Below are 25,808 nucleotides of genomic sequence, written 5' to 3'. Positions count from 1 at the left end.
CAAGTCAGCTTTACCTGAAATCTTCATGGAATTGTTTTGTACAAAACCACTACAGTGCATTAATTTAGTTTAAAAGTGATGCTGAACTTGGAAAGCTTCAGCTTTCCCCCCTTTTGTCTGTTAAAAGAGAGAGAGTAAGAAGAAATGAGCATGGATCTGCACCGAGCAGAGAAATAAAGCAAACACTTTAAATTCTCCAGCAGAAAAAAAATAAACCCTGCTATCTCAAAAGCTCAACATGACCACTGCTAACCCTAGGGTCAAATCCATGTCCAGCTAAAGTCAACAGCCAAACTCCCACTGAAGTCAATGGGATCAGAATATAGCCCTGAAGGAATTCTCCTCTCTTCCAGGAATGGGAATGCAGCAGCAGCAGTCACACCTCAACCTCCTGCCACAGCCCTGAGCCCCTCTCCCACACCCCAAACCCCTCATCCACAGGTTTGTTGGGTCACAGGCATCAACAATTTTCTTCAATTGGGTCGCCAGAAAAAAAGTTTGAAAACCACTGTTTTATAGGACTGCACCTCTAGCCCCTGCTGGACATTTAAACTGCATCATTAAAAGCTTCATAAAATTAAGTGTGATTTTTAGGCCCGACCCAGGACTGAAAGAGCAGGCCGTTGAACTTCAGTGGGAGTTGGGCTCTTATGAAAAACTCGATTCAGGAAATTCAAATAAAATAACTTCGAATTAATTTCGTTCTTTAGACATACCCTAGGTTCCCACAAAGTTCCCTCACCTCAACAGGACAGGAAATCCCATCCACAGGTACCACTGAGAGTTCATACTCAATGAAAACTGCTCTCAGCATCAATATGTTACTTACACATGTTCACTCCAAGGTTCTGATCCGTGTCATGTACTTGTCTGGGGCTGCAGCACTCATTACTGTGGTATATATTGTGTAACTGGGGGGAAAGGGGGAAAAAAGATGTACTGTATGCTTAAAATACCATCCCAAATCCAGGAAGATACAGGTAACAACAGCAAAGCAACAGAATCAATCTTAGTAGAAAGAAACATTCTACATGTCAGAATCAAAACAATAGAAAGGCACAGAGTGTTGAACTATCTGGAAGAGTTTGGTAATGCTGACAGCCAAATTCTCTCCTGGTGAAAACTGGCACAGCTCTATAGACATCAAGGGAATTTTACCCAGCAGAAAATATGCCCTAAATTGTGATTCTGCATCTATTCTATCAGTTTACTAGAATATTAATATTATTGATCTCAATTGCTACAGTGACAGAATTCGAATTGTGAGAAAGAGTATAAACACAATATATAGGTGATTAAATCCTTATTGCTGATCCCGAGGAACCAATTCCAGAGCTCTTAGCGTGAGTGAGGGAAGCTGTGGAAATACTGAGCTACATTTAAAGGTAAAACAGGACAACGGGAAGAAGGGGAAGATATACATTTTTGTAAAATACAGAGCCATTATGGAGCAAGTGAAAGAACTCAGTGCTGGTTAGGCATGCAGTAGCTTGTAAAACTATACTCAGTAGCTATGTTATGCATGTATTATTTTTTCCTCTTCAAAGCAAAGCATATTTACTAACACAGATTAACAAAGGCAAGAGTTACAACAAAAACTAAGTGGAAAATGAACGCTCAACATATCAGGAGCAAGATGCACCACTCAGCAGAAGAGCAGTTGGTCTGAATATCAATCTGCTTCATTGTTGTGTATCACTATGAAGTTTAGACTCCACGCACAGGAGGACTGAGCCTTATGAAATACGATTCTTTCACTGGACAGCGAGTGACCGACAAAGAAACAAACCCAAGCGAGGGCAGACACTGAAAAGCATCGTGCACAGGAGCAGTGTTTAGGGCTGGGGAAAATCATTAGATATTTTGCGTATTTAAAGGAAAATCATCTGACAATCGAAATCAATATTAAATATAAACTGCCCTGGAGTGGCAGTGGGCACTGATATATGTTTCTAAACATGATACTTACTTGTTTAAGACCAGCCTCACTGATAATACCTATTAAAAAAAAATTAAATTGTGTCAGATTAAAAGAAGTGTTAAAGGCTTTTTAGAAACAGTGGGATACAATTATTTAAGATGGATAATGCAAGATCAAAGGTTACCCTATCCATTTTTAAAAATCAGAGCACTTTACTGAACATTTTGAAACAAAAAAGCTTTGAGAATGCCCAAAGTTTGTCAAGTTCCTGCATTTAAGAGGCAGATATCAACCTTCTCTCTACATTCTACCCCCTCAGCGTCTGTAGTATTTATACATGTGCTTGTATAAAATAAATCATCTAATAATGCTGGTGATACAGTCAACTTGCGTCCCTCACATGCTCCTGTCTGAGCAGGTCAGAACACAGCTATGTTACACATGCTCCTCGTTTAAAAGTAATAGTTCATAGCTTCCTAAAGGGAATGAGGCACCTTTCTAGACCTGGGTCCTTTAGTCCACGCCCACAATAGTGCAGGATTTTACTCTGTGTTATAGGCCTGATCAAAAGCCCGATGGGCTTTAAATGATTGGGAGTTTTTTAGCTAACTTCTATGGGCTTGGGATCAAGCCCCATATGTTAAATGGCCTAAGCCAGTAGTTCTCAAACTTCTGTCCTGGTGACCCCTTTCACATAGCAAGCCTCTGAGTGTGACCCCACCTTATAAATTAAAAACACTTTTTTATATATTTAACCCCATTATAAATGCTGGAGGCAAAGCGGGGTTTGGGGTGGAGGCTGACAGCTTGCGACCCCCGCATGTAGTAACCTCCCAACCCCCAGTTTGAGAACCCCTGACCTAACCCAATTATTGGAATCACCCCTTGCTCAGCTTTGCCTGTAAAAATCTCTCCACCCAAACAACGCAAGCATTTTAGAAGCATGTAATGTCACTCAGTGGAAACTGGGAGTACTGTGGCATGAAAACAGGCTCTGGCACCTTTTGAGTCTGAGCCTGCTGCAATGTCATTCCTCCTGCAGAGGTTGTACATGGTTAATCTGGTGGCCTCTATGGCTGTGCTAGGTAGAATTTTGAAAGGACGAATGATCTGAGTTTGGAGACGACATGTCACTTGAGAATGTGGCATCATACATTGTCATATTCTTTTAGAAGGGCTGAACCAAAATTCTGACTCTGAACACCACAGAAGCATTTCATTCCAGCTCCAAATCCAGAGCCCATCACTCAAAAAACCCCCCAGTACTTTGCCAACGGTCCCCATGACCAAAAAACTAAAAAAAAAATTAAAAATTCCAATACTGTTTTTTCTATTGACTTATACTCATTTTTCGTAATATATTCCATTATCCAAACATCTGGGGAGTTCCAATTTTCACTCCTCCATTAAAACTTTTAGTTTCTGTATGAAACTAAGTTTTGTGTTGTTGCCATATTTTTCCACCAAAGAGGTCATTGCCAAAGCCCATGATAATTTAATAATTACAAAATAATTAAAATTCTTCTCTCCTCCTCTGTGACTTCTGAAGCATTGCAAAAAAAAACCTGATTGAAACCACCACAGTTATTAAATATAATGGGTAGAAATCAGTGGGACTTGTGCTTTTAAACTCCGTTATATGCTTCTGAAAGTCTACCATATCTGAATTACGGCCTAAAAACCCCACAGGAATCAAAGCTGCCCCGTCTCAGATGAAAAATAATCTGAATAGATTTACATTAAATTACAACAAAATAAATTAAGCTGGTATGCAAAGTATTTCTGAGACAGACTTTGAATAACTGGAGATATAAACTCTTTGGGGCAGAGTCTGTCTTCTTGTATGTACAGTGCCTAGCACAATTGGGCCCTGATCCTTCACTGGCACTAGCACAACATATAAATAGTCTTAATACAGATCTTCAAATTCAGCCTTAAAACCGCAATAATAATTTACACTTCTACAGCATGTTTTGTCTGAGGATCTCAAAGCACTTGAACAACCTCGTGAACTAACGCTCTTTGTGAAATACGTATTACCAGCCATGTTTTATCGGCCGGAATACAGAGACACAGAGAGGGTAAGGATCAAATTTTCAGAAGTGCCCAATTAATTCCGGATGCTCAGTTTGAGACCATTGCAGCCTAATTTTCAGAGAAGCTGAGCGCCCACACTGTCAGCTGGAGCCAATGGGGGCTGAAAATTACACTCCAGGATTCTCAACTTGGGTGCTCCAAAACTGAGTCACCCACAATTAACAGACACTGGAAAATTTGGGCTTAAGTAACTTGCCCATGGTCACAAATTGAATCAGCCTGGCTCAGTTCTCCATCACTAGAGCACAGTTCCAGTGACCCTGGATGACAACAACCACACAAATGAGCAAAAATTAGCCCTTTGCTGTATGTCCTTCACCATGCACTGCCTATGTAGTTTTCCAAATCCTCACTAAAAACAATCACATTCCTCAATCGCTGCTCTAACCATCTCTCCAAACAGCAGAATTTTAAGTCAACATCTAGACATCATGATGCAAAATTTAAAAGAAATACCTGAAAGAGGGTCTCAAAATTAATATTCTCCCATCCAGTGGCATTGAGAGCTTTAATGGCTGCAGTTCTGCAAGGAAATGATGCAATGTCATTCAAGAAAAATAATCATCATATAAAACATTATGCAGCCTGAATGAGAAATGTTTGCCACTAAAATCAATTCATGTCAAAACATCTACCTGGGTCTCAATTACTCTAAAAGATGGTATGAGCTGAATCCAGTCCCCCATAAAATTGAATGAGAGGCATTACCATTAAAGGACATAGCTACAGAACTGCAGCCAATCTGCCAACATATTTTGCGCCCTTGCATCAAACAGTCAATCAACTAAAAATGTTGCTGAAGCATTTAACAGTGCCTCCAAACAGTGCCTGGATACTGTGACTAGGGTTAAATTCTGTTTTCTACTGGGACATCAACCCCAAGCATCTTTCCCTTCCCACAATTTTCTTCTGCCTCACATTAGAGAGCCGTCACCTTGTAACCACTGTGCTCCCAGCCAAAGAGCACTGGAACCAGTCAGTATCACTCCTTACCTGGTCTAGTTTCTTCCGAATGATGCTGCAGGAGCTGAAGCGGCTGCCTGCTCAGCACACGAAGCTGCCCAGGGGAGCACCCAAAAGTCTGTGTCACCTCTTATATACGAAAACAGCATCCGAGGTCACAATCCAACTCAAACTCACCTTCGATCATCAAATGGAGGAGGGGTTGTCCAGTGGTCATAGTTTGTCTCTACACGGAACCACCTACACCACAAAACAAACCAAAACAGCAAGTGTAATTTCACCCAGTTGCACATGTGGCTAATAAAAACAGACATGAGTCATTATGTCTCTATTTAAAAAGAACAAAAAGGTTCCCCCACAAGTCTGTCAATTCCCCTGTCAATAAGAAGCCCAATGGCACAGTAAAAGGCAAGCTCCCGGTTGTACTGAGCGTTCCCATACATAGACTGTTAAGGAGATTGACAGTAATGAGAGTTTTTCCAAAGGCAAAACTGCCATTGACTTCAAGTGAAGCAGAATCAGGCCCTTAAAATGGAATCTGGTCTGAGAAGAAACTATATAACAACAGACCTCTCTCATTCATTGGCTCTGCTCCCAAAGAACCTTAAGTTTTTTGGCATGTTTGTTTGTTTTACTTCAGTGAAAAAAATAAGGTTTTTAAAAATGCTTTTTACTTCTGTTAGCCCTGCAAAGCCAACTTGACTAACAGTGAATTAGTTGGATTCTTCTTGTGCATCAACTGAATTGTTGCTAAATTGTAGTTAGAACGACAAATTATTTACCCAATACACCCCTCACTGAAACTAGCGGGGTTGCAGATATGTCACAGATGGCCCAATTTAGCGTGCAAATCTTTCATTACCAGCGATGATGCAAAAAGGAGGAAAGAATCCAGCGTAACTTTCAAATCCCACAGTGAGTGTGCAAGGCTAAGGGTACGTCTTCACTACCGGCCGTATCGGCAGGTAGCAATCGATCGACTCCGGAACTCCACCAACGCAAATGGCGGTAGCGGAGTCAACATGGGGAACCGCGGATGCTGATCCCGCGCCGTGAGGACGGTAAGTAATTCGATCTAAGGTACTTCGACTTCAGCTACGCTATTCACGTAGCTGAAGTTCCGTATCTTAGATTGATCCCCTCTCCTAGTGTAGACCAGCTCTAACAGTCAGAAAAACAGCACGTTACTTGTAAATTGACCTGTACATCAGCGACACACATGAATTCGAAACAACCCTGAATATCCTACGTACATGTAGACTAGCATATTATTGTCAGTGAAGCAGCTCAGCAATTGGATAGCATTTATATCTGTACCAGTAACTGAACTGTACTTCTTGTCACAGGCTTATATAATCTCAATTTTGTTTATTGTCCTCAGTAAAGAAAAATCAATCCACACGTCCCTTTTCTCCCCCCTGTTCTCAGAGGACTGGCCCTGCCCTGTCTGGAAGTGGCTTCCTTGGCTGAGGAGGGCTGGATGGAGCTGCATTCAAAGACATCAGTGAAAGAGTCTCCTGGCTCAGCCATAGTCGACACTGCAGGCGCACAAGATGCTGCCCTCCCACCAGGTCTCGGGTCTATTGAACACTCTTCCCAGCAGCTCACAAAGGTGAAACAAAGCAACACTTGTGGCCACTTACGCTCCGGCTGTGGGCTCAAGAGGCCAGATGTCTGCCGGCCCCCTTCTATTCCTTGTGATGACCACGCCCTCTTTGGGCGATGTCCCTGCGACGATGTAGTAAACGTCCGCAATGATCGGGGTCGCAGCCAGTTTGAGAACGGCAGCTTGAAAGTCTGCAGCCTTGCTCAGGGTCTAATGCAAAACCAAAATCACCGGGAATCAATACTGCACAGCCTGCCGAGCACTGCATCAAGACAGCTCAGAGACGGGAGGGCTCTCGGCTCCAGCGAAGGCTGCATTTTATGGAAAGGTCAATGTTTGGCTTAGTGACCAGTAGAGTAGGTATCTGTGTAGTATGGGAATGGTTTCTCACTTAGGCCCTGATCTTGCCATCAATGTACACACTTTAAGCAGGCCCACTGAAGCCAAGAGGACTAGTCAATGTGCTTGAACTTAAGCAGACATCTAAATGTTTGCAGGATGGGGCCATATATAGCCAAATTGTAAACTCCATCCTCACACAAGTGAGCAGTTAATGCCAAGAGTCGTTCCTCTTAACTCATCAGGCCCATTAGGAAGAATGAGGAAACCAAAAAAAAAAAAAAAGAAAAACCACCCCAAGACTGGGATTTTTAAAAGAGCCTAAGGAAATCAGGCCCCTGCTCCCAGCTGACTTCCAATGGGACTTGGGTAGTTAACTCCCTTAGGCTACTTTGAATATCCCAGCCCAAACACATCATTGTCTGGTAGGTCCAGGTTTGGTGAACACACATTTTTCCCATAGCTAATAAGTGACATTTTAAAAAATTCCATTAAAATAGCTGTCCAACCCGACTTGAACCATTCGTCATAAGAACCAGGAATGGACAATGACTAGGAATTGAGTACGCTAGTTTCACGGTCCAAACATTCGAATTTGCATAAAACCGTTTTGTAAAACCTGGGTACAGCTCACCCCTCCCCTCCCCTCCCTGACAGCAGCACCGCCATACCGCAATCGTGGGATGTTTTAAACCTCGCGCGCACTCGTGGTATATGCCATTGAACGCCGATTTTGGGCCCGGAAACAAGCACTGACTGGGGGGACCGCATGTGTGTGCAGACTTTGTGACTTGCTTGCCCCTGCCCTGAACGCCCATAATACCAGAGATGAGAGCCTCACCAGTAGAGAGAGAAGTGGCGATAGCCTGCTGTGTGGCAGCACAGACAGCCACCGGTCAGTCGGATTCAATTGGATTTGGAGGAAAATCTACTGTGGGGGCTGCTGTGTGCCAATCACTAAGCTGCTGCTACGAAGGTGACTGACTCTGGCGTGCGTGCAGGCCATAGTGGCTTTGCTGCAATGGGATTCCCTAACTGTAACATCCACGTGGGATGGCCAGGGAGGGTTGATGCTCGCGTATTCAGAAGCACTACTCTGTTTTTTAAGGCTGCAGGCAAAGGACTACTTCCCCAGAGAAAAAAAATACAGGGATGGAAATGATGTCTGCTTCCTCTGGGGGGGGGGCCCCCCCCTGATGCCATGGCCATGATGCTCATACCAATGTCCCCTATGTTATTGCTGCTTGCTGTATTCTCCAATCTCTCTGTGAGAGTAAGGGGACCTTTATGGCGGTGGGGGGGAGGCTGAGGCAAAACCACCTGGCCGCTGGCAGCACAGACACCAGGGAGAGGGAGAAGAGACCACCAGGCACGCAGAGGAGAAGCTCAAAGAAAAAAAAGCTTCGGGCATCATCAGTGTTTTTCATTATAAAAAGAGGGAGAGAAGTAAGTGTGTGGGGAGGAGGGGGGAGAGGGAGGAGCCAAAAAAAAAAAAAAAAAAAGAGTTCTGATCCTTCTGGTGGGCTGTCTGTGGGGTACTCTGTGATCCTGCTGCCCGTCCTGAAGCTCCCACAGGCGCTGGAGCATGTCAGTTTGATCACGCAGCAGCCCCAGAGTTGCATCCCCGCCACCGCTCTTCCTTCCGCCACCGCTGATTTTCCTGCCGCCTTTCTGCCGCCTGCCTCCTCATCTCTTCCCCCCTCCTGTCCTCCCGCTCACCTCATCTCTGTAATTTGCTCTCCTGTCCTGAAACTCACTCCCTCCACTCCTTCAGATTGAATCTAATCATAACTATCATCATCATCTCATCTTTCACATCTCTTCTCCTCTCTTTTCTCTTTGCTCCTCCTAGCCTTGGGAACAATGGTTATACTCTTTCACAGTGAAAAGCTATTCACACCTATTACATAGCATGTGATTTTTCTACAAGGTTTTTTTTTTTAATAGTGACTGCTTGCTCTCTGGGGTTACAGATCTCACAGACACAGGTCACAGGTCCAGGATTCAGCTTGCAGCTTGGCCATGGTAAGCCACTGTCTCAGTGATTTACCCCTCCCTCCCCGGCTAATACCACTACGCTAAGTGTTTTTAAGCTGCTGCATTCACGAACCCAGTAGAAAAATGGCCACCCCCTTTTTAAAATTCCTTTTTTTTTAAGGTTATTATCCTGAACGATATCCTTTGCTGGGATCTACCACGGTGGGCAGAACAAGGATGCCTTGCCCAGAAACCTTCTGCAAAGGCTCTGGAGTACCCTACAGGAGCGTTCATCCGAGATGTCCTGGAGGATTTCCTCAATCCCCCGACATGTTAAACTTTTTTTTCTAACTATACTCTCAGGGCAAATCAATCATTAAAAAGGCTTTAAAAAAAACTGTGTTGCTATTTGCAAAGGTACACTCTCTCTCAAGCCCAGGCGGTCTCTTCTCTGCAATAGTGTTGCTTGGAGGCTGGGGAGCAGGTTTCGTCAGGGGGATATAAAAAATCCTGGCTGCGTAGGCTTGTCTGAGCTCCTTAACTTTCACTCTCTGCACACGGAGTCCTCCTGCTGTGGCCTTTAGTCAGTCATAGGAAATTAGCTCTCCACGCTGTCGGGCAGGAAATGAATTTCAAAAGTTTCGCGGGCTTCCTGTCTACCTGGTGAGCAATGCTGTCAATTTCCAAGGAAGCACTTCGTAGGACTGAGCCCTAAATTATGGGATGAAAGATAAAAGGTTTCTCCAGGCCTTGGTTTTAACTTTGGTTTATGTGAATATTGGTGACAGTGGGGAAATAAAAATGCAAATAAGTTATTTTAGGCCTTGCGCCTGCAAACTTATACATGTTACTTCACACAAATGACTAGTCCCATTGATGTCAATGGAGTTCCTCACATGTGTAAAACGATGCACGTGCCAAAGTGTTTGCAAGATTAGGGCTGCAGGAAATACTCCCTTAAAAACTGACCCTAACAAATTAACAAAGCATAGGAATTAAAAGCAAATAGGGCTTGTGAAATAAATAAAAAAAAAGACAGCAGGTATCTTGTACAGTAACTCCTCACTTAAAGTCGTCCCAGTTAATGTTGTTTCGTTGCTGATCAAATAGGGAACATGCTCGTTTACAGTTGCGCAATGCTCCCTTCTAACCTCGTTTGGCAGCTGCCTGCTTTGTCCACTGCTTGCAGGAAGAGCAGCCTGTTGCAGCTAGCTGGTGGGGGCTTGGAACCAGGGCAGACCGGCAGCTCCCCTGTCAGCCCCCCTAAGTTCCCTGTGCTGCAGCCGCCCAGCAGGCTATCAGTTGCCGGCAGTTCAGCTGTCCCTCCCCCCAGCCATGTGCTGCTCCTGCCCTCTGCCTTGGAGCTGCTCCCAGAAGCCTCCTGCTTGCTGTGCGGGGGGGGGGCTAGGGAGGGGCTAATATCAGGGTGTTCCCCTCCCTGTTCCTTTACCCCATTTCCATGGTGGGGGGCACAAGGCTCAGGATGGAGGGAGTTTGCTGGCAGCAGCTGCTGTCTCAACTTGCTGATCTACTTAGAAGGCCAATGTACTTAAGAGTGCGGTCGGAATACTTAAAGGGGCAATGCACGGCTCTCTCACACACACATACAGCATGTGTGTCTTTCTCTCTCCACCATGTTATCTCCCCTCCCTCCATTCGGGCTGCCTTGTAGCGTGTGAGGCTACATTAACAACATGTTAACCCTTGAGGGCTCAGCCAAGTGCTAGTTCATCATTTAGCAGTAAGGCATCCCCTGGCAAATATCCCACCCTCTGATTTCACCACCTCAACCAAGCTTCACAATCATCATCGCTGTGTACCAGTATTAAATTGTTTGTTAAAAACTGTCTGTGTGTGTGTGTGTGTGTGTGTGTGTGTGTGTGTGTGTGTGTGTGTGTGTGTGTGTGTGTGTGTGTGTGTGTGTGTGTGTGTGTGTGCGTGCGCGTGTGTGTGCGCGCGCGCACATATAATATAGTCTTTTGTCTGGTGAAAAAAATTTCCCTGGAACCTAACCCCCACATTTACATTAATTCTTATGGGGAAATTGGATTCGCTTAACATCGTTTCGCTTAAAGTAGCATTTTTCAGGAACATTAAGTGAAGAGTTACTGAATAACAAACAAGGTACATGAAGAAATTAAATGTTTAGCAATGTCTGGCTCCTAGTAATCAAAGGTTTGTTTTTTTCTCATATACAGCAGTCTCAACGTTTGCTTGTTATTCCATTGAAGTTATGCAAGAAACATACTGTGTGTATGGTACAAAGTTCACGACCATTTTCTAGACAGCATCTGCAAATTCATTTCAGATGTGCTGAACTAGTATCAGGTGCGTGAACGAGAGCCATACAGGAAAGAAGCAGGAGGTTGGATTTTTGTGTAACAATGTGTAAGTGTTCTCCTCTCATCACCTCGTTCAAAGTCACTTGTTTGGTTCCCTTAGCTAGCCCTGGAGCTGTGCACTGAAATCCTAATAATTGCTTAGAGCTTCGTGCACATACTTCCTATGCAGCCCTCTGTACATTCCTACCTTCATTCCACATAACATGGCAAGATGGAGTTCGGTTACAAACAGTTCATTTTCTTTAGCTTTTGGACAAGATGTATCCGACATTTCAAAAAATTATTACTATTGAGAGTTCAATAATCAGCTATAGGGGGAACTCTGCAATTCAGGAAGCCTAGTATACTCACAGTCTTTCAACAAACATCCAGTGTTACACGTAACGACTCCCTCCTTGACAATTTAATCTCTCCCCTTTGGAGTTTCACCAAATTAATCAAATATAAGATCCCACAATGCGACTTTGATGCCTCAACAGGGTATGTATTATTTTTCAAATGTCTTCATTTTGAGATGTTCTGGCAAAAGGCATTTTGCTTTACAATAAAACTGTTACACTAATTGTTTCAGTACATACATATTGCTGAAGGCAAAACAGTGGATAAGCAGGTGGTTATTTTAAACTGACTCCCTTCAACAACTAACAAGCTTCTGCAGAAGCGTTCATTCATGTTCTTCTGAGTTTGAGATGGGAGTTGAATCTTCTCAGGAAGATTCAAACTAGCGCTCATCTAGCTAACTCAGTATCAGTGAAGACATGGAAGCACAGGCTACCTGCTTGAGTAATATTCAAGGACCCAAAAGAGCTTGTACAGCCTATGCCACTGTGGCTTCACAGCTTTTGTTACCTGATCTAGCTAGATCAAAGCCAGCTCAGCTGTGTCTACATGTGCTGCAGTCACACCTCTGACTGCAGAGTAGACAGACTTATCAAAACTGCCAACTACGGCGCTGCTTTCAGACACTGCAAACCTGCTCTGCAGTGGAACATACTGTTTATTTTACTTGGAAACCAAAGCGTCTTGTTTGTTATAATTCATGACACGGAGAACCAGCGCAGTTTTATTTTCCCAACTACCCAGCACATCACATACGTGTGACTCCATTAAACCACAAACTTAGCCAGAGGTTTAAGTGCCTGTGTAATTCTCACTGTGAAGCTGAATACTTTCTGAAGTAATAGCCTATATATGCAACTATACGTGCAAGTAGTGTAAAATACCTTCCCTATCACATACCCACCTGTAGGTCTATCTATCAGTGCAGCTATTATGCATTTACACTATTTTGTATCCACCTGGTCCCTTAAAATACTTCCTGTTCTGTGGGACAGTCATCTTTTCACAGAAACGTAAATGTTATTGAGTGATAAATTCAAGCTACCTGGCAAGAAGCCCCTGCAGTACTGGAAGGGCCTCTATTTCCTGCCCTAGGACAGTTTATAGCTCAAAAACTCTAAGCCAATACAATATGCTCCTATACAGGTCATATACTTGCCAGTGTATCTATGTAATTTTCAACGCAAATGAAAAATGGAAAAACAGTTGTTATTATAGTTTGTATCTTCAAGCAGCTTGTGACTAAGATAAAGAAGATGAAATACTTTGCATACTTACATCCCTGATAAGCCAGCTGACTGGGACGTTTCGACTCAAGAAAGCAGCTATTGCATTCTCCCACCATCCTCCCTTAGCTGCAAAAAGAAAGGGAAAGTGCTATTACACATGCAGGCAATTCCTGCTGCCAACCAATATCTATACTGTGCATCTTCATCCTCTCTCCCCATCTTACCATCCTTCACCTCTCCTCTCAAGCTCCGTTTTCAATCTCTATAATCCTCTCCCTCTCCTTCACTACCTAAGTCCAGTACAATAAATTCTCCATCCATGCTGCTATTGGGAATCAAAGTGACAGCCACTGATTACCAACTTCAGCATCAGCTGTAGCAACTCTGGGGTGAAGACTGACCCACCAAATAGCTACAATGCAACAGCCACTGTGACAGGGACCAACACTATAACAGAGTTTGAGAAAAGACTAGTTGTCCCCCTTTACCTACACCAAAAACCCAAAAGTAAAATCACTGTAGGAGACTCAATATCAAGTGACTTGAAGGGGCGCTGTCACAACAAATACTCAACACCTCTCAGGAAAGACCAGCACTAGCAATTTCAGTCAGAAAGTCCCCGAGTTCCTTTTCCATTACAGCTGGTGACTCGCTGACTTTCCATTTATAAACATTATTTCTTCATAGCAGAAACTGGGCAAGAGAAAGGCTGAGGTTAGTGTAACAGAGGGCAGAGTCTTGTAACACACATTATGGACAGGGCCACAATTCAGCCAGCCTAGCCTAAACTGTTAACAGCTTCTAGGGGAAACATTCCTACTTTATGTTCCCTGTATCGTTTATTGTATTGTAATTCTACAAAGAATGAAAAGTGCTGGACAGAAATCTGGAGCCCAGCTAAAAAAGTAGTGACAACTGTTTGGCTGAAGAAAACTAAGCAGAACAGAAACTGACATTCATGGTTAAAATTATCCATGGGCCAGAAACACAAAAGGAGAAAGTCCACAGGAAGAGTCCTTCCCGTCACTTAAATAACTATTAGGCTAATGTAGAGCCATCACCTCCTCCAGTCTCATGACCCCTTCCCCCAATTTTATCTCAATGGTTCAGCGGTAGGTAAGAAAGCAAGCCAGCGGCAGGTGTTATTCTGCACAACAGTAATACACGCTCCCCACATGCTGCTGTTGGTGCTACTGTTCTTTGTAGAGACCACGGTCATACATCCTTAGCATAGAAGAGTGCATGACGCGAGATCACCATCTCAGTCCAGTTGCTGGTGGACAAGGGAGGCCTAACTTGACCCACATCAAACTACCTCTCAACTCGGGGGCTCAGACCCATCTCTAATATTTACAATGCTTAATTCTCCTTTTGCCTCCCCACCATCGCGTCCCCCCCCCCGCAAGTTAAACATTGGTTTGCTTCTTTGTAAAACTGGGATCCAAGTTCTGACCATTCTATACATGCCTCTCAATCCTCCAATCTAAACTCAGGTCCCCAAGGGAGAAAGAATGGCCTCTAATGTAAAGGGGCATTGCCACCTCTGCCTTCATTGCCCCCAAATGCCCTTCCACTGTCCCTTCTCTCGCCAATGACCCCTCAAGTAGGTCTCCACTGCTTCTCAGTCTTCCCTTATCCTTTAATCCACTGTCTTCAACCTTTCTTTCCCCCTACTGAAGATCCCATTGCCTCTCTTCTCTTTTCCCCTGCATTGCCCTGTATGCATGGGCCCTACCATACTGGAACAGGCCAGGGGATCCAGCCTTTTGACTCCATGCACAAGATGGTCTGTCTCTCTCCGCCCCATGTCTCCCTTCCTCAATGGTGTCTCCTCAAAGGGCCACAAATTCTCCTCATGGGCCTCCCCAGAATTCCCCCATCTCCTGCTTCTGCTGTTTGAAGTTCAAATGCTGCCGTGTAGACATCGAAACATCTCTCCTCTCCAGGGTGGCCCCAGGGTGCTTATGTATGCAGAAGGCCAGAAAGTTGTGCTCTACCCCACTTCAGTGGCCAGCATGTTTGAGGGAGAAGGGTTGGACAGGGATAAAAGCAGCTGAACTGCAATGAGTCCCATCCAGTGTAGGAGAGTTGTCAGGCATAAGGTGATAGCTCCAACGTGGCTTTGACAAAAGTGCTTTAGAATGATGTTCTACTACATCGTTTACAACTAAGAAGTTAAACTATTGAAATGTTTTGGTATGACAGTGCTGTGGTTGAGAGTTTGACTTACCTCGTTCATCACCAGAGATTGTAAACTTGTGTGGACTCTGTCCAGTCCATAAGCCCACATAGCCCACAAACGTGGTACCTTTATACGCTACCTAAAATCAGAATATGTACAGCATTCTATACTTATGGGACAGACATGTTTTTAATACAATGTTCCAAAACAGCATCTTATATTTTACCTGTGGATTTCCAGTAAAGAAATAACTGGATTCCACCTTATGTCATTTGAAAAAGTTAACACAATAACATTATGACATTAAAATATCTGCATCATGATTGAAGGGGAAGGAAACTAAAGATAAAAAAAAGCGAAGATTAAATTCCACTGCATTTCATTGTTAAGGATAACCCAACTGCTATTAAAATGTTGTTCAAGGGTATTGGACTGTGAGGCAGAATCTTCCATTTCTAAGTATCAGAGGGGTAGCCGTGTTAGTCTGGTTCTGTAGAAGCAGCAAAGAATCCTGTGGCACCTTATAGATTAACAGACGTTTTGCAGCATGAGCTTTTGTGGGTGAATACCGAAGAAGTGGGTATTCACCCATGAAAGCTCATGCTGCAAAACGTCTGTTAGTCTATAAGGTGCCACAGGATTCTTTGCTGCTTCCATTTCTAAGACAGACAGATATGAGGAGATTGCAACAGCAAATAAATCATTTAAAATATTACAAAGTAAAACACACAGACTGGTCAGTGTTTGCAGAAGTTGTCAGACTGACAGCCATGCAATAAGATTCTTAAAAAGGAAAAGATAGTGCTGAAAGGGAGGAATCAGAGATGAAAATTACCTGTTCGGCTCTTGAATCCCTCTCCTCACTAAAACTGAACTCTATTGTACATGTTCAAATATTCTGATCATGTTTTAAATGTGCTCTGCATTTGGTCTCCTTGGGAGACTATTATCCAGCCAAATACATCGCACAATCAAGAAGATGTTTCTTAGACTCAGTCTGAGTTCCCTTTTCTTAATTTCCTTCCATTAAACTCTTGTTATACCCCCATGTACCACCTTAAATAATTCCTCTCCATTCTTGGAGTTTTCACCATTCTAATATTTGTAAACTTGTGCCATCCCTTCACTACCCAATACATATTTTGCTCTTTCAATATTTCCTTATAAGTAGGTCTCTCCTGGCCCCAGGTCAATTTTGTTTTAGTATGAAATCTGTCCAGTTTTTCAATTTCTCTCTGATATTTTGGTGCCCAAATATGAATAACTCAAATGCAGTTACACCATAGCCCTAGAGAGAGTGGCAGGGGTGCTCAAATACTACAATGATATACAAATCTCTGTTATATAAACCTGGACAGATGGAGACGCACTCTAAATAGCAAATATTCTATTACTCATTTTCTTGCTCTCCTCTGTGGATTTGTTATTCAATTCACTAAATCTAGCTGCTTAAATATATGCAGACCTGTGTGCCGTTCTCAGAAAACAGCATCAGACCATACCTGCCCATTTTGCATAAACTGCACGTCAATTGTAATCTTGCGTAAAATATCTCCAAAACCATAATCCATGTTCCGACCATGGTAAATGTTTCCCTTGGAATCTTGAGCAACAATACTGGTACAGAACCTTGGAAAACAAAAGAAGAGGAACTATTTAAAAAACCCCAAAACAGACATTTTTTCAATAGTGAATAATTTTTCAGGAAATTTCTTACAGCAGTGACTGAATCTTTATTTTATTTTCTCTGTAAAGGGCCATTAACACTTATGGCATTGCATATACAAATGTTGAACAGCTACAGTTTAAAAAAAAAACATGTTGAAACCACAAAGCAATGTAAACTCTCATATGTGAAAGTAAAAGTTGTGTTTGCAACCTTCTCTCCACCCCTTTCAGCATATGCATTACAATGCCATCTTTAATTATATACCATTTCTACGCTGTATATATTGGCAAACAATTGTTTTTACTGACTTAGATACACATCTAAAATATCCTAAAGTACAATGTGCTACTCTTTGTCTGACAGACCAACAGAGTCCATGAAAGTTATTTATAGGACAAACACAATTAGAACCCAGCACTATAACTCCTAGCTATAAAGGTCAGGTGCTACTCTTGGTATGTAGGTATCTCAGTTTCCTCCAACCATAAAAATATCTTTTCAAGCAGTTAACATGCTGCTTTCCTTCATTAACCTTAAAGGTACCAATCCCCAGCCTGCTGCAAATTATCAACTAGTTCAGCAGTTTCTTTGGATACAAAATAAGTTGGGGAAAATCTAAATTTATGCCCATAAAATACATGATGTATTTATATTTACCTTGACGAACCCAAGGTCAAGTTAAAAAGAATTAACTTAGCTAGGTCTCTCTCTTCATCCTTGCCTAAAAAATTACCCTTAATATAGCAGGATTGGGCCTGATATTAAAATGCATGCTTTATACATTGGCTCTCAACTCTCTAAAGCAAAAATAAAAAAACAGATATTGAATTATTGACAATGAAAATTATATAAATGTATCAGAATTTAAAAAATTATATGTACATACGGTTGTAGAAAAAAATTACATTATTTAAGAAACAGGATGTAATCATGTAATTAAAGACTGTATCACAATGTATGTACACAAAAGAGAGTTCAAATTCCACATGCAGCCTCTTGACATCGACTGCTCCTGAGCTGAGTACTTAACTGTGCAACTTAACATCTCTGCAATGCCCTAGCCTACTCATCATGACGCCCACAGAAGTAAGTCCCAGGAGTTGTGCAGCTTTTTGTCTTACAAGACGTAGTGAATAGCGCTGGGTGGGAAATATTTTTCCTGTCTTGGGAAAATTTTCAAGATTTTGAAAACATTTTGGGGCCCAAATTGGGACAAAAAGTTGAAGTCTCAAAAGTTTTTGCAAACTGACAATTAAAAAAAAAATCTGTTTAGGTCAATCAAAATGCTTTGTTTTGATTTCAACCTTTTAATGTTTTATATTTTAAACTATAATTAACTTACATTTCTAAATGAAAAGTCATTTTGACCAGAAAAATGGAAATTTTTTATTTCAAATGTTTCAAAACAAGACATTTTGACAATTTCAAAACTTTCCCAAAAACTCTGAAAGACAAGTAATCTGTTGAAACCAACTTCCCACAAACAATTTCAGTTTTAATGAATTGGCATCGTCTGACAAAAGAGTCAAAAACGTCACAACCAGCTCCAATAATGATTGAGGCATTCACAGCTCACTGTTACTGGATTGCTAAATTTGCCACTGAAGCATTTGTAGCATGACCTTTAGCAGTGCATATTATAAGTTTAGCATTTCTTAGTTAAACTCTCACTGCACTTATGTAGAATGTGATTTTCAAACCTTCAGACTTGGTCAAATCAAAATAAATTTTCATCAGAACATTAAGACACTTTCCTTCAATGAGAGGGATTGCCAAATTTCAACTTCAGCTTCCTTATATCAGCTGCTGTAGCATTTAAACTTTAAAAAAAAAAAAAAGCCTCCAAGAACATTTTTATACTGATGAAAACCTAATTTTTTCCACTCTCCCTCTACTTGAAAGCTAAAGTTCAGAGAAGTTATGAGTACTGGAAAACAGGAGTTTAAAATGCAAATTTTTATATAACCTTAATTATAGCAATTAGTCTCACTATAATAATGCTCCCTCATAGCAAACCATACCTTATTAGTCTTTAACTCTTAATAGACAACTCTTCAGCTAGAAAGTAATTAACCAGAGCTAGCTGGCCTTTATTAACATTAAGAAACAACGTACACATCACCAAATAAAAATCTCCTATTAAAAATATAGAATTTGATTCATTCTGAGTGGCATCCGTGTCATGCAGTAACACTTGGATGATTATTGAACGTTCGATCATCACTTGTAGATCACAGCACACTCCAAAGTAGCATATACACAACTCTAAAAGCCATATTCAGCTCTTTCTTAAACAGGTGCAACTCCAAGGACTCCAATGGAACTGCACCCAATTACACTCAGGAGACCTTTGATCTGAACTAGAAGGAATGTAAAAAAAAAAAGGAGGCGTCCTCGTGGCACCTTAGAGACTAACAAATTTATCTGGGCATAAGCTTCGTGGGCTAGAACCCACTTCATCAGATGAATGAAGTAAAAAATACAGGAGCAGGTATAAATACACGAAAGGATGTGGGTGCTTTACCAAGTGTTAGGTCAGTCTAATGAGATAAATCAATTAACAGCAGGATACCCAGGGAGGAAAAATAACATTTGAAGTGGTAAGAGAGTGGCTCATTACAGACAGTTGACAAGAAGGTGTGAGTAACAGTAGGGAGAAATTAGTATTGGGGAAATTACCGTATATACGCGATCATAAGCCGGTTTGTTTATAAGCCGACCCCTCTTCCCCCCAAGATGGATAAGTAAAAATGGAAAATTTTTATAACCCATTCATAAGCCGACTCTATAATTCAGTGGTCAGCAAACTCTGGCTCCCGGGCCATCAGGATAAGCCACTGGCAGGCCAAGATGGTTTGTTTACCTCGAGCGTCCACAGGCACGGAGGTAAATCCAAGTAAACAAAGTGTCCTGGCGCACCAGCTGCTTCCCTGATGGGCTGGGACAGCAACTAGTGGGGAAATTTTTTGAGGAGGAGAAGCTGGGAGTCAGGGGAGTAACCCCTGTGATCACCCCCCACATGACCCCACCCTTAGCCAGGGACCCCCACACTCTCCCAATCCCATCCCTTCCCACCTTATCTGGGGAGGATGTCTCTGACCTGGCTGGAGCTGCTCCGGCAGGCTGGGCAGCATGGCCGTAGCCTGCTATGGTGGGCCAGACCGGGCGGCGCAGCCACAGCGTGCTCTGGGGGGCGGGGCCGAGCGGCCCGGCTGCAGCCTGCCAGCCCCGGAGCTGCAGCTGCTTTGGAGGCTGGGGGGAGAGCAGCGTGGCCAGAAGCAGAGAGACTCTGGCCCCACATCGTCCCTTCTGGCTGTGCTGCCTCTCCTTGCTCCCTTTGTTGGGGGGAGGGGCTGTGTCCTACCTCTCCCTCTCTATACCCATTCATAAGCTGAGCCCCTTCTCTGGTGCTTCTCTTTTTTACTAAAAAAAATTCGGCTTATGAATGAGTATATACGGTAAGTTTAGGTTTTGTAATGACCCAACCACTCCCAGTCTTTATTCAGGCCTAATCTAACGGTATCTAGTTTGCAAATTAATTCCAGTTCTGCATTTTCTAATTTCCCCAATACTGATTTCTCCCTACTGTTACTCACAGAAACAATTAGCAACAAATTAACTTTCTGTTGCTATTTCATCACCACCTCGCATATGTTTTAGGGCCCAATCCAGTGTGATGTGGAGAATCCTCAACTCTTAATGGCTTCATTGTCAGCAGAGAGCACTGACTACTTCACAGCAGGTGCTTCGCACATGGTTATATCCGGCCTCTAAGTAAGCGTTTTATCAGCTAGTTACGCTTGCAAAGAGATGGTGTCACCTAGAGGGAGCCCAACATTCAGCTACTGTGATGAAAAGGGGTCAAAACCAAACATGGAGAGTGAATTTTTCCAGATGAAAAATTTGAGTGTCCTTTTCTTTTTTTAAATTAAACATTTCTCTGCAGTGCTGTGAATTCTAACAACCTGTTTCTGTTTCCTCGTGCACTAACTGACTGAAAATAAACAAAAGTTAACTTTTTCCCCCAATTAAATTTCATCCACAGTAGGAAAGAGAACTATCCTCATTTTCCCACTGTAGACAAAGCCAAGAACTACGTTGTGGCTATAACCACAACAGCTAACATGACAGTTTTAAACACAAATCTATTTGTTTCCACTCGGAAGCTAAGTGATACTTAAACAAAAAAAACAAAAACAGAACTCATTTTCCCAGACAAATCATCCTTACTTCTGCTTTTTGAGTGAAATCCTACTGCCTAAATGATTAAACAAATTCAATTTATTTTTTAACTGTAAAGGATCTAATGAGCTTTTGAAGAGATGCTCCTTGCCAGTTTGCTTTGACCTTTCAATTAGGGCGTCAAGCAATTAAAAAAATTAATTGTGATTAATCGTGCTGTTAAACAATAATGGAACACAATTTAATATTTTTGAACTTTTTTACATTTTCAAATATATTGATTTCAATTACAACACAGAATACAAAATGTACAGTGTTCACTTTATTTTTTATTACAAATATTTGCACTGTAAAAAATAAAAATAGTATTTTTCCATTCACTTAATATAAGTAGTGTAGTGCAATTTCTTTATCATGAAAGTGCAACTTACAAATGTAGAATTATGTACAAAAAAAAACCTGCATCACAAATAAAACAAGGTAAAACTTTAGAACCTACAAGTCCAATCAGTCCTACTTCTTGTTCAGTCACTCAGACAAACAAGTTTGTTTACATTTGCAGAAGATAATTCTGCCTGCTTCTTGTTTACAATGTCACCTGAAAGTGAGAACAGACATTTGCATGGCACTGTTGTAGCTAGTGTCGCAAGATATTTACATGCCAGATGCACTGAACATTCACATTTCCCTTCATGCTTCAACCACCATTCCAGGGGACATGCGTCCATGCAGATGACGGGTTCTGCTTGATAACCATCCAAAGCAGTGTAGACCAACACATGTTCATTTTCATCATTATGAATCAGAAAATCAGCCTTCTGCTGGTGGCATCTTTTTTGGTGATTTGGCTTTTGTAGTTTCTGCATCAGACTGCTGCTCTTTTAAGACTTCTGAAAGCATGCTCCACACCTCATCCCTCTCAGATTTTGGAAAGCACTTCAGATTTTTAAATCTTGGGTCGAATGCTGTAGCTATCTTTAGAAACTTCACATTGGTATTTTCTTTGCATTTTGTCAAATCTGCAGTGAAAGTGTTCTTAAAACAAACAACATGTGCTAGGTCATCATCTGAGGCAGCTATAACATGAAATATATGGCAGAATGCGGGTAAAACAGAGCAGGGGACATACAATTCTCCCCCAAGGAGTTCAGTCACAAATTTAATTAACTCATTATTTTTTTTAACAAGCGTCATCAGCATGGAAGCATGTCCTCTGGAACGATGGCCGAAGCACGAAGATGCCTATGAATCTTTAGCACATCTGGCACATAAATATCTTGCGACACCGGCTACAACAGTGCCACGCGAATGCCTGTTCTCACTTTCAGGTGACATTGTAATGAAGAAGTGGCCAGCATTATCTCCTGTAAATGTAAACAAACTTATTTCTCTTAGCGACTGGCTGAACAAGAAGTAGGACTGAGTGGACTTGTAGGCTCTAAAGTTTTACACTGTTTTGTTTTTGAATGCAGTTAACAAAAAACCCTACATTTGTAAGTTGCACTTTCAGGATAAAGAGATTGCACTGCAGTACTTGTATAAGGTGAATTGAAAAATACTATTTATCACTTTTACAGTTCAAATATTTATAATAAAAAATAATACAAAGTGAGTACTGTACACTTTGTATTGTGTTGTAATTGAAATAGATATATTTGAAAATGCAGAAAAACATCCAAAATAAGTAATAAATTTCAGTTGGTATTCTATTGTTTAATACTGCGATTAATTGCGATAAATTTTTTTCATTGCAATTGTTTTGAGTTAATCATGTGAATTAACTGCGATTAATCAACAGCCCTAGTTTCAATATATACATTACTGCACTGCACCATCTCACCCCCTCATTAGTGCACTAATGTTGCTTGATTGATTTATACACTCAAAATTCAGTTTGATTCCATCTCATATATTAGATCAGAGATTTATTATCTTCAATCATAATTTATAGCCATTTTGCATTGAGACACACTCCTCCTTATACTTACGCAGAAAATTCATAGGCCAAATTGATGAGAATTCCATCTCCAGCACTAATCCCCAGTGCTTTGCACATTCCCAGGATCTCTCCTGCAAAGGGTTGAGGGATAAAAGACTCCAGTTCTTCTGCTATCGGCCGAATGGCAGCATGGACCCACTTAGGTACAGAATCACTGAAAGACAAACCCAACATATCAGCTAATTGTTCCCTTGAAGATGGGTGTGAGCAGTCAGAGTGGTATGACCAGTATCTACAGCTCACAAGTTAACCAGTTATTGGATTCACTGCCCATCTGCTCAGCACCAGACAGAAAGTTGTTTTCCATTATCAATTATTAATTAGCAGCCACACTTGTGCTAGGCTGCCTCAATCCACAGACATTTATCCACATGAGTAATCCCACGGCGTTCAGCAGGATTCATGGAAGTAAAGTTAAGCACGTGCTTAAGGGTTTACAGGATGCAATGCTTTTTCCTCTACCATTAGGTCCCTCAAACTCCTAATTTTATACATTTCTAACGAGCCATCACCGCGGTACTGGGGGTTTAAAAATTGCTATTTATTAGGGCGACATTTACTCTACTTACATAAAGCCTGAGTATTGGGGCTTGATGCTGGCAAAATCCACCACCACTCCGAGCATACACTGGCTGTGCGGCCCTTGCCCAGCCTATGGGCCGGGACCAGCTACTCCCCCTTCCTCCCAAGTGTACAAAGTTTGGGCCCATCATCCCCTCACCCACTTGCAACATGGCCTTCCAGCGCCCCTCTGCACAGCCCCCAGGCCTGCTACCAACGCAGCTGCTCAGCCAGCAGAGCCCCAGGACAAGCGCGAAGCAGCCCAGCAGCTCCGGTACCAGCCGGGCACAGGGAAATCTGACAAGGACAAGACCAGTGGTTCTCAAACTTTTGTCCTGATGACCCCTTTCACATAGCAAGCCTCTGAGTGCGACCCCCCTAATCAATTAAAAATACTTTTAAATATATTTAATGCCATTATAAATGCTGGAGGCAAAGCAGGGTTTGGGGGTGGAGGCTGACAGCTCATGACCCCCCCCCCCCGTAATAACCTCACAATCCCCTGAGGGGTCCTGACCCCCAGTTTGAGAACCCCTGGACAAGACCCAAGGCAAAGGAAGCGGGTGGGGAAGGCGAGGGGAGAGCCAGGGCTGTGGGGCTAGGTTGGTTGCCCGCACTCAGACCTGTGCCGGGCTGGGGGGGGGGTCTCCCTTTGCCCACAGGGAGCACTGCTGGCGCCATGCGCCCGAGGGACTGGGCAGAGCATTGCCGAGGCCAGGGGCAGCTTTAGGATTTCCGCTGCCCCAAGCAGGGCGGCACGCCGCGGGGGGCGCTCTGGCGGTCGCCGGTCCCGCGGCTCCGGTGAGCCTCCCGCAGGCATGCTTAGCGCGCTGGGGTCTGGAGCCGGCCCTGGCCGAGGCAGAGCCCACCAGCCAGACGCCACGGTGATGGGCGCCTTCGGGAAAACGGAGGCAGGCGGGGGGAGGGGGGCCCGAGCTACGCCCCAGGCTGGGTGTGGGACCTGGCGGCACCCCCCGGTGCGCTGCTGCCCCCCGGCCCGGGCCGCTCACTCACTCGATGACCCGGGCCACGGCCGCCCGCAGGAAGGCCGGGTCGAAATGCCGCAGGGCGGGCAGCCAGCGCTGCCGCGGCTCCTGCTCCAGGCTCACGTTGCACAGCGGGGGAGCCGCGGCCCGGGCCGCCCCCCAGAGCAGCAGCAGCAGCAGCGCGCGGCCCCGGCCCGCGCCCATGGCCCCGCCGCCAGCCCCAGTCTGAGCGGGGAGCGGCCCGCGGGGCAGGGCGGGACCGAGCGGCCGCGTCCCTCCGCTTCCGGCCGGGGCTCTGGCCCGAGCAGGTGCCGCCGCGGGTCTCAGGGGCGGGCCCGCGGGCTGGTTCGCGCCGCGTCGCGCTCAGACGCCCCTCAGGGGCTGCAAGGAGCCGGGGCTGCTGGCAGAGGGTGGGTGCCCGGGCAGCAACTGTGAAAACACGGGACGGGGGTAACAGGAGCCCGGGTAAGGAAAAATCCCTAAAACAGGACTGGCCCTTTAAAAACGGGACCGCTGGTCACCCTAGTCGGGGCCTTAGCGGGTCAGGCTTTGCCCCGCCCCAGGAGGGTTGTAAATCCCTGGCGCTATATAAGGAAACAGGTTTCTAAATCCGACGAAGTGGGTATTCACCCAGGAAAGCTCATGCTGCAAAACATCTGTTAGTCTATAAGGTGCCACAGGATTCTTTGCTGCTTCTACAGAACCAGACTAACACGGCTACCCCTCTGATACTTAAATCCAAAGGGTGTTAAGCGGCCTGTCAACCTGCCAGTCAGGGCGTCAGGCGCCTTGGAGCAAAGCTTTTACAGCATCCCTTCACTAAGCCCCAGCTGGCTCCAGCCCCACAGACCCAGCCAGGGCACCTGCCAGCCCAGTTCAGCCCCTTGCCAGTCTGAAACCACTAAAGCTTCTTTCCTAGGGCTTCTGGTGTGTATTTACACAAGGCTCTATCTGCATACAGGGGCACTGGAACATTTTTTTTTAAATAGTAGCGGTGCTGAGAGCCATTTAACCAAACTGTAAAGCCTGTATATAAAATGGAAACCACTTCAAGCCAGGGGGTGTAGCAGCACCCCTAGCTCCAGTACCTATGTATGCATACACAAATGCATCCCAAGGCAGCAGTTCCTATTACTCCAGGTATGGACCCAGACTTTCTACCAACACTTAAAACTGGTGTGAGTATTATACAAAAAAAGCGTGAGCTACTGCTTACATTTTCTATAGTAGAAACTTAAAGTGGGGGGAGAACTGGAATAAAAAAAAATCCAGTTTCTAAGTTCTGGCTTTGAAATGTACTGTTTTTAAAAGGGAACTTGTCAAAAGAAAAGCAAGGTGGGAGGAGGGACAGCCAACAAAAAGGACAGAGATGAGAGGGAGAAATGTGGCAGAAACAGGATGCAAATTATTATTTCT

The 25,808-nt window shown here is 43.6% G+C and overlaps 1 protein-coding gene across 1 annotated transcript; it reads right to left on the bottom strand.

Annotated features, from left to right (window-relative positions):
• Positions 1 to 829: 829 nt before the first annotated feature.
• NAAA (N-acylethanolamine acid amidase) lies at positions 830 to 23,773 on the bottom strand. Its single transcript, XM_039539229.1, has 10 exons — positions 23,415 to 23,773; positions 22,835 to 22,999; positions 16,498 to 16,624; positions 15,044 to 15,134; positions 12,863 to 12,939; positions 6,625 to 6,797; positions 5,159 to 5,221; positions 4,475 to 4,541; positions 1,970 to 1,998; positions 830 to 911 (listed from the first exon to the last, which is right to left on the bottom strand). The coding sequence occupies exons 1-10, from the start codon at positions 23,468 to 23,470 to the stop codon at positions 836 to 838; spliced, it is 924 nt and encodes a 307-aa protein (XP_039395163.1). The 5' UTR covers positions 23,471 to 23,773; the 3' UTR covers positions 830 to 835.
• Between the last annotated feature and the right edge of the window lie 2,035 nt (positions 23,774 to 25,808).

The sequence above is a fragment of the Mauremys reevesii genome, linkage group 5 (assembly GCF_016161935.1).
Source record: "Mauremys reevesii isolate NIE-2019 linkage group 5, ASM1616193v1, whole genome shotgun sequence".
Classification (NCBI taxonomy): Eukaryota; Metazoa; Chordata; order Testudines; family Geoemydidae; genus Mauremys; species Mauremys reevesii.
The sequence above is the reverse complement of the archived record's forward strand: the minus strand, read 5'-3'. Positions and strand labels throughout refer to the sequence as shown.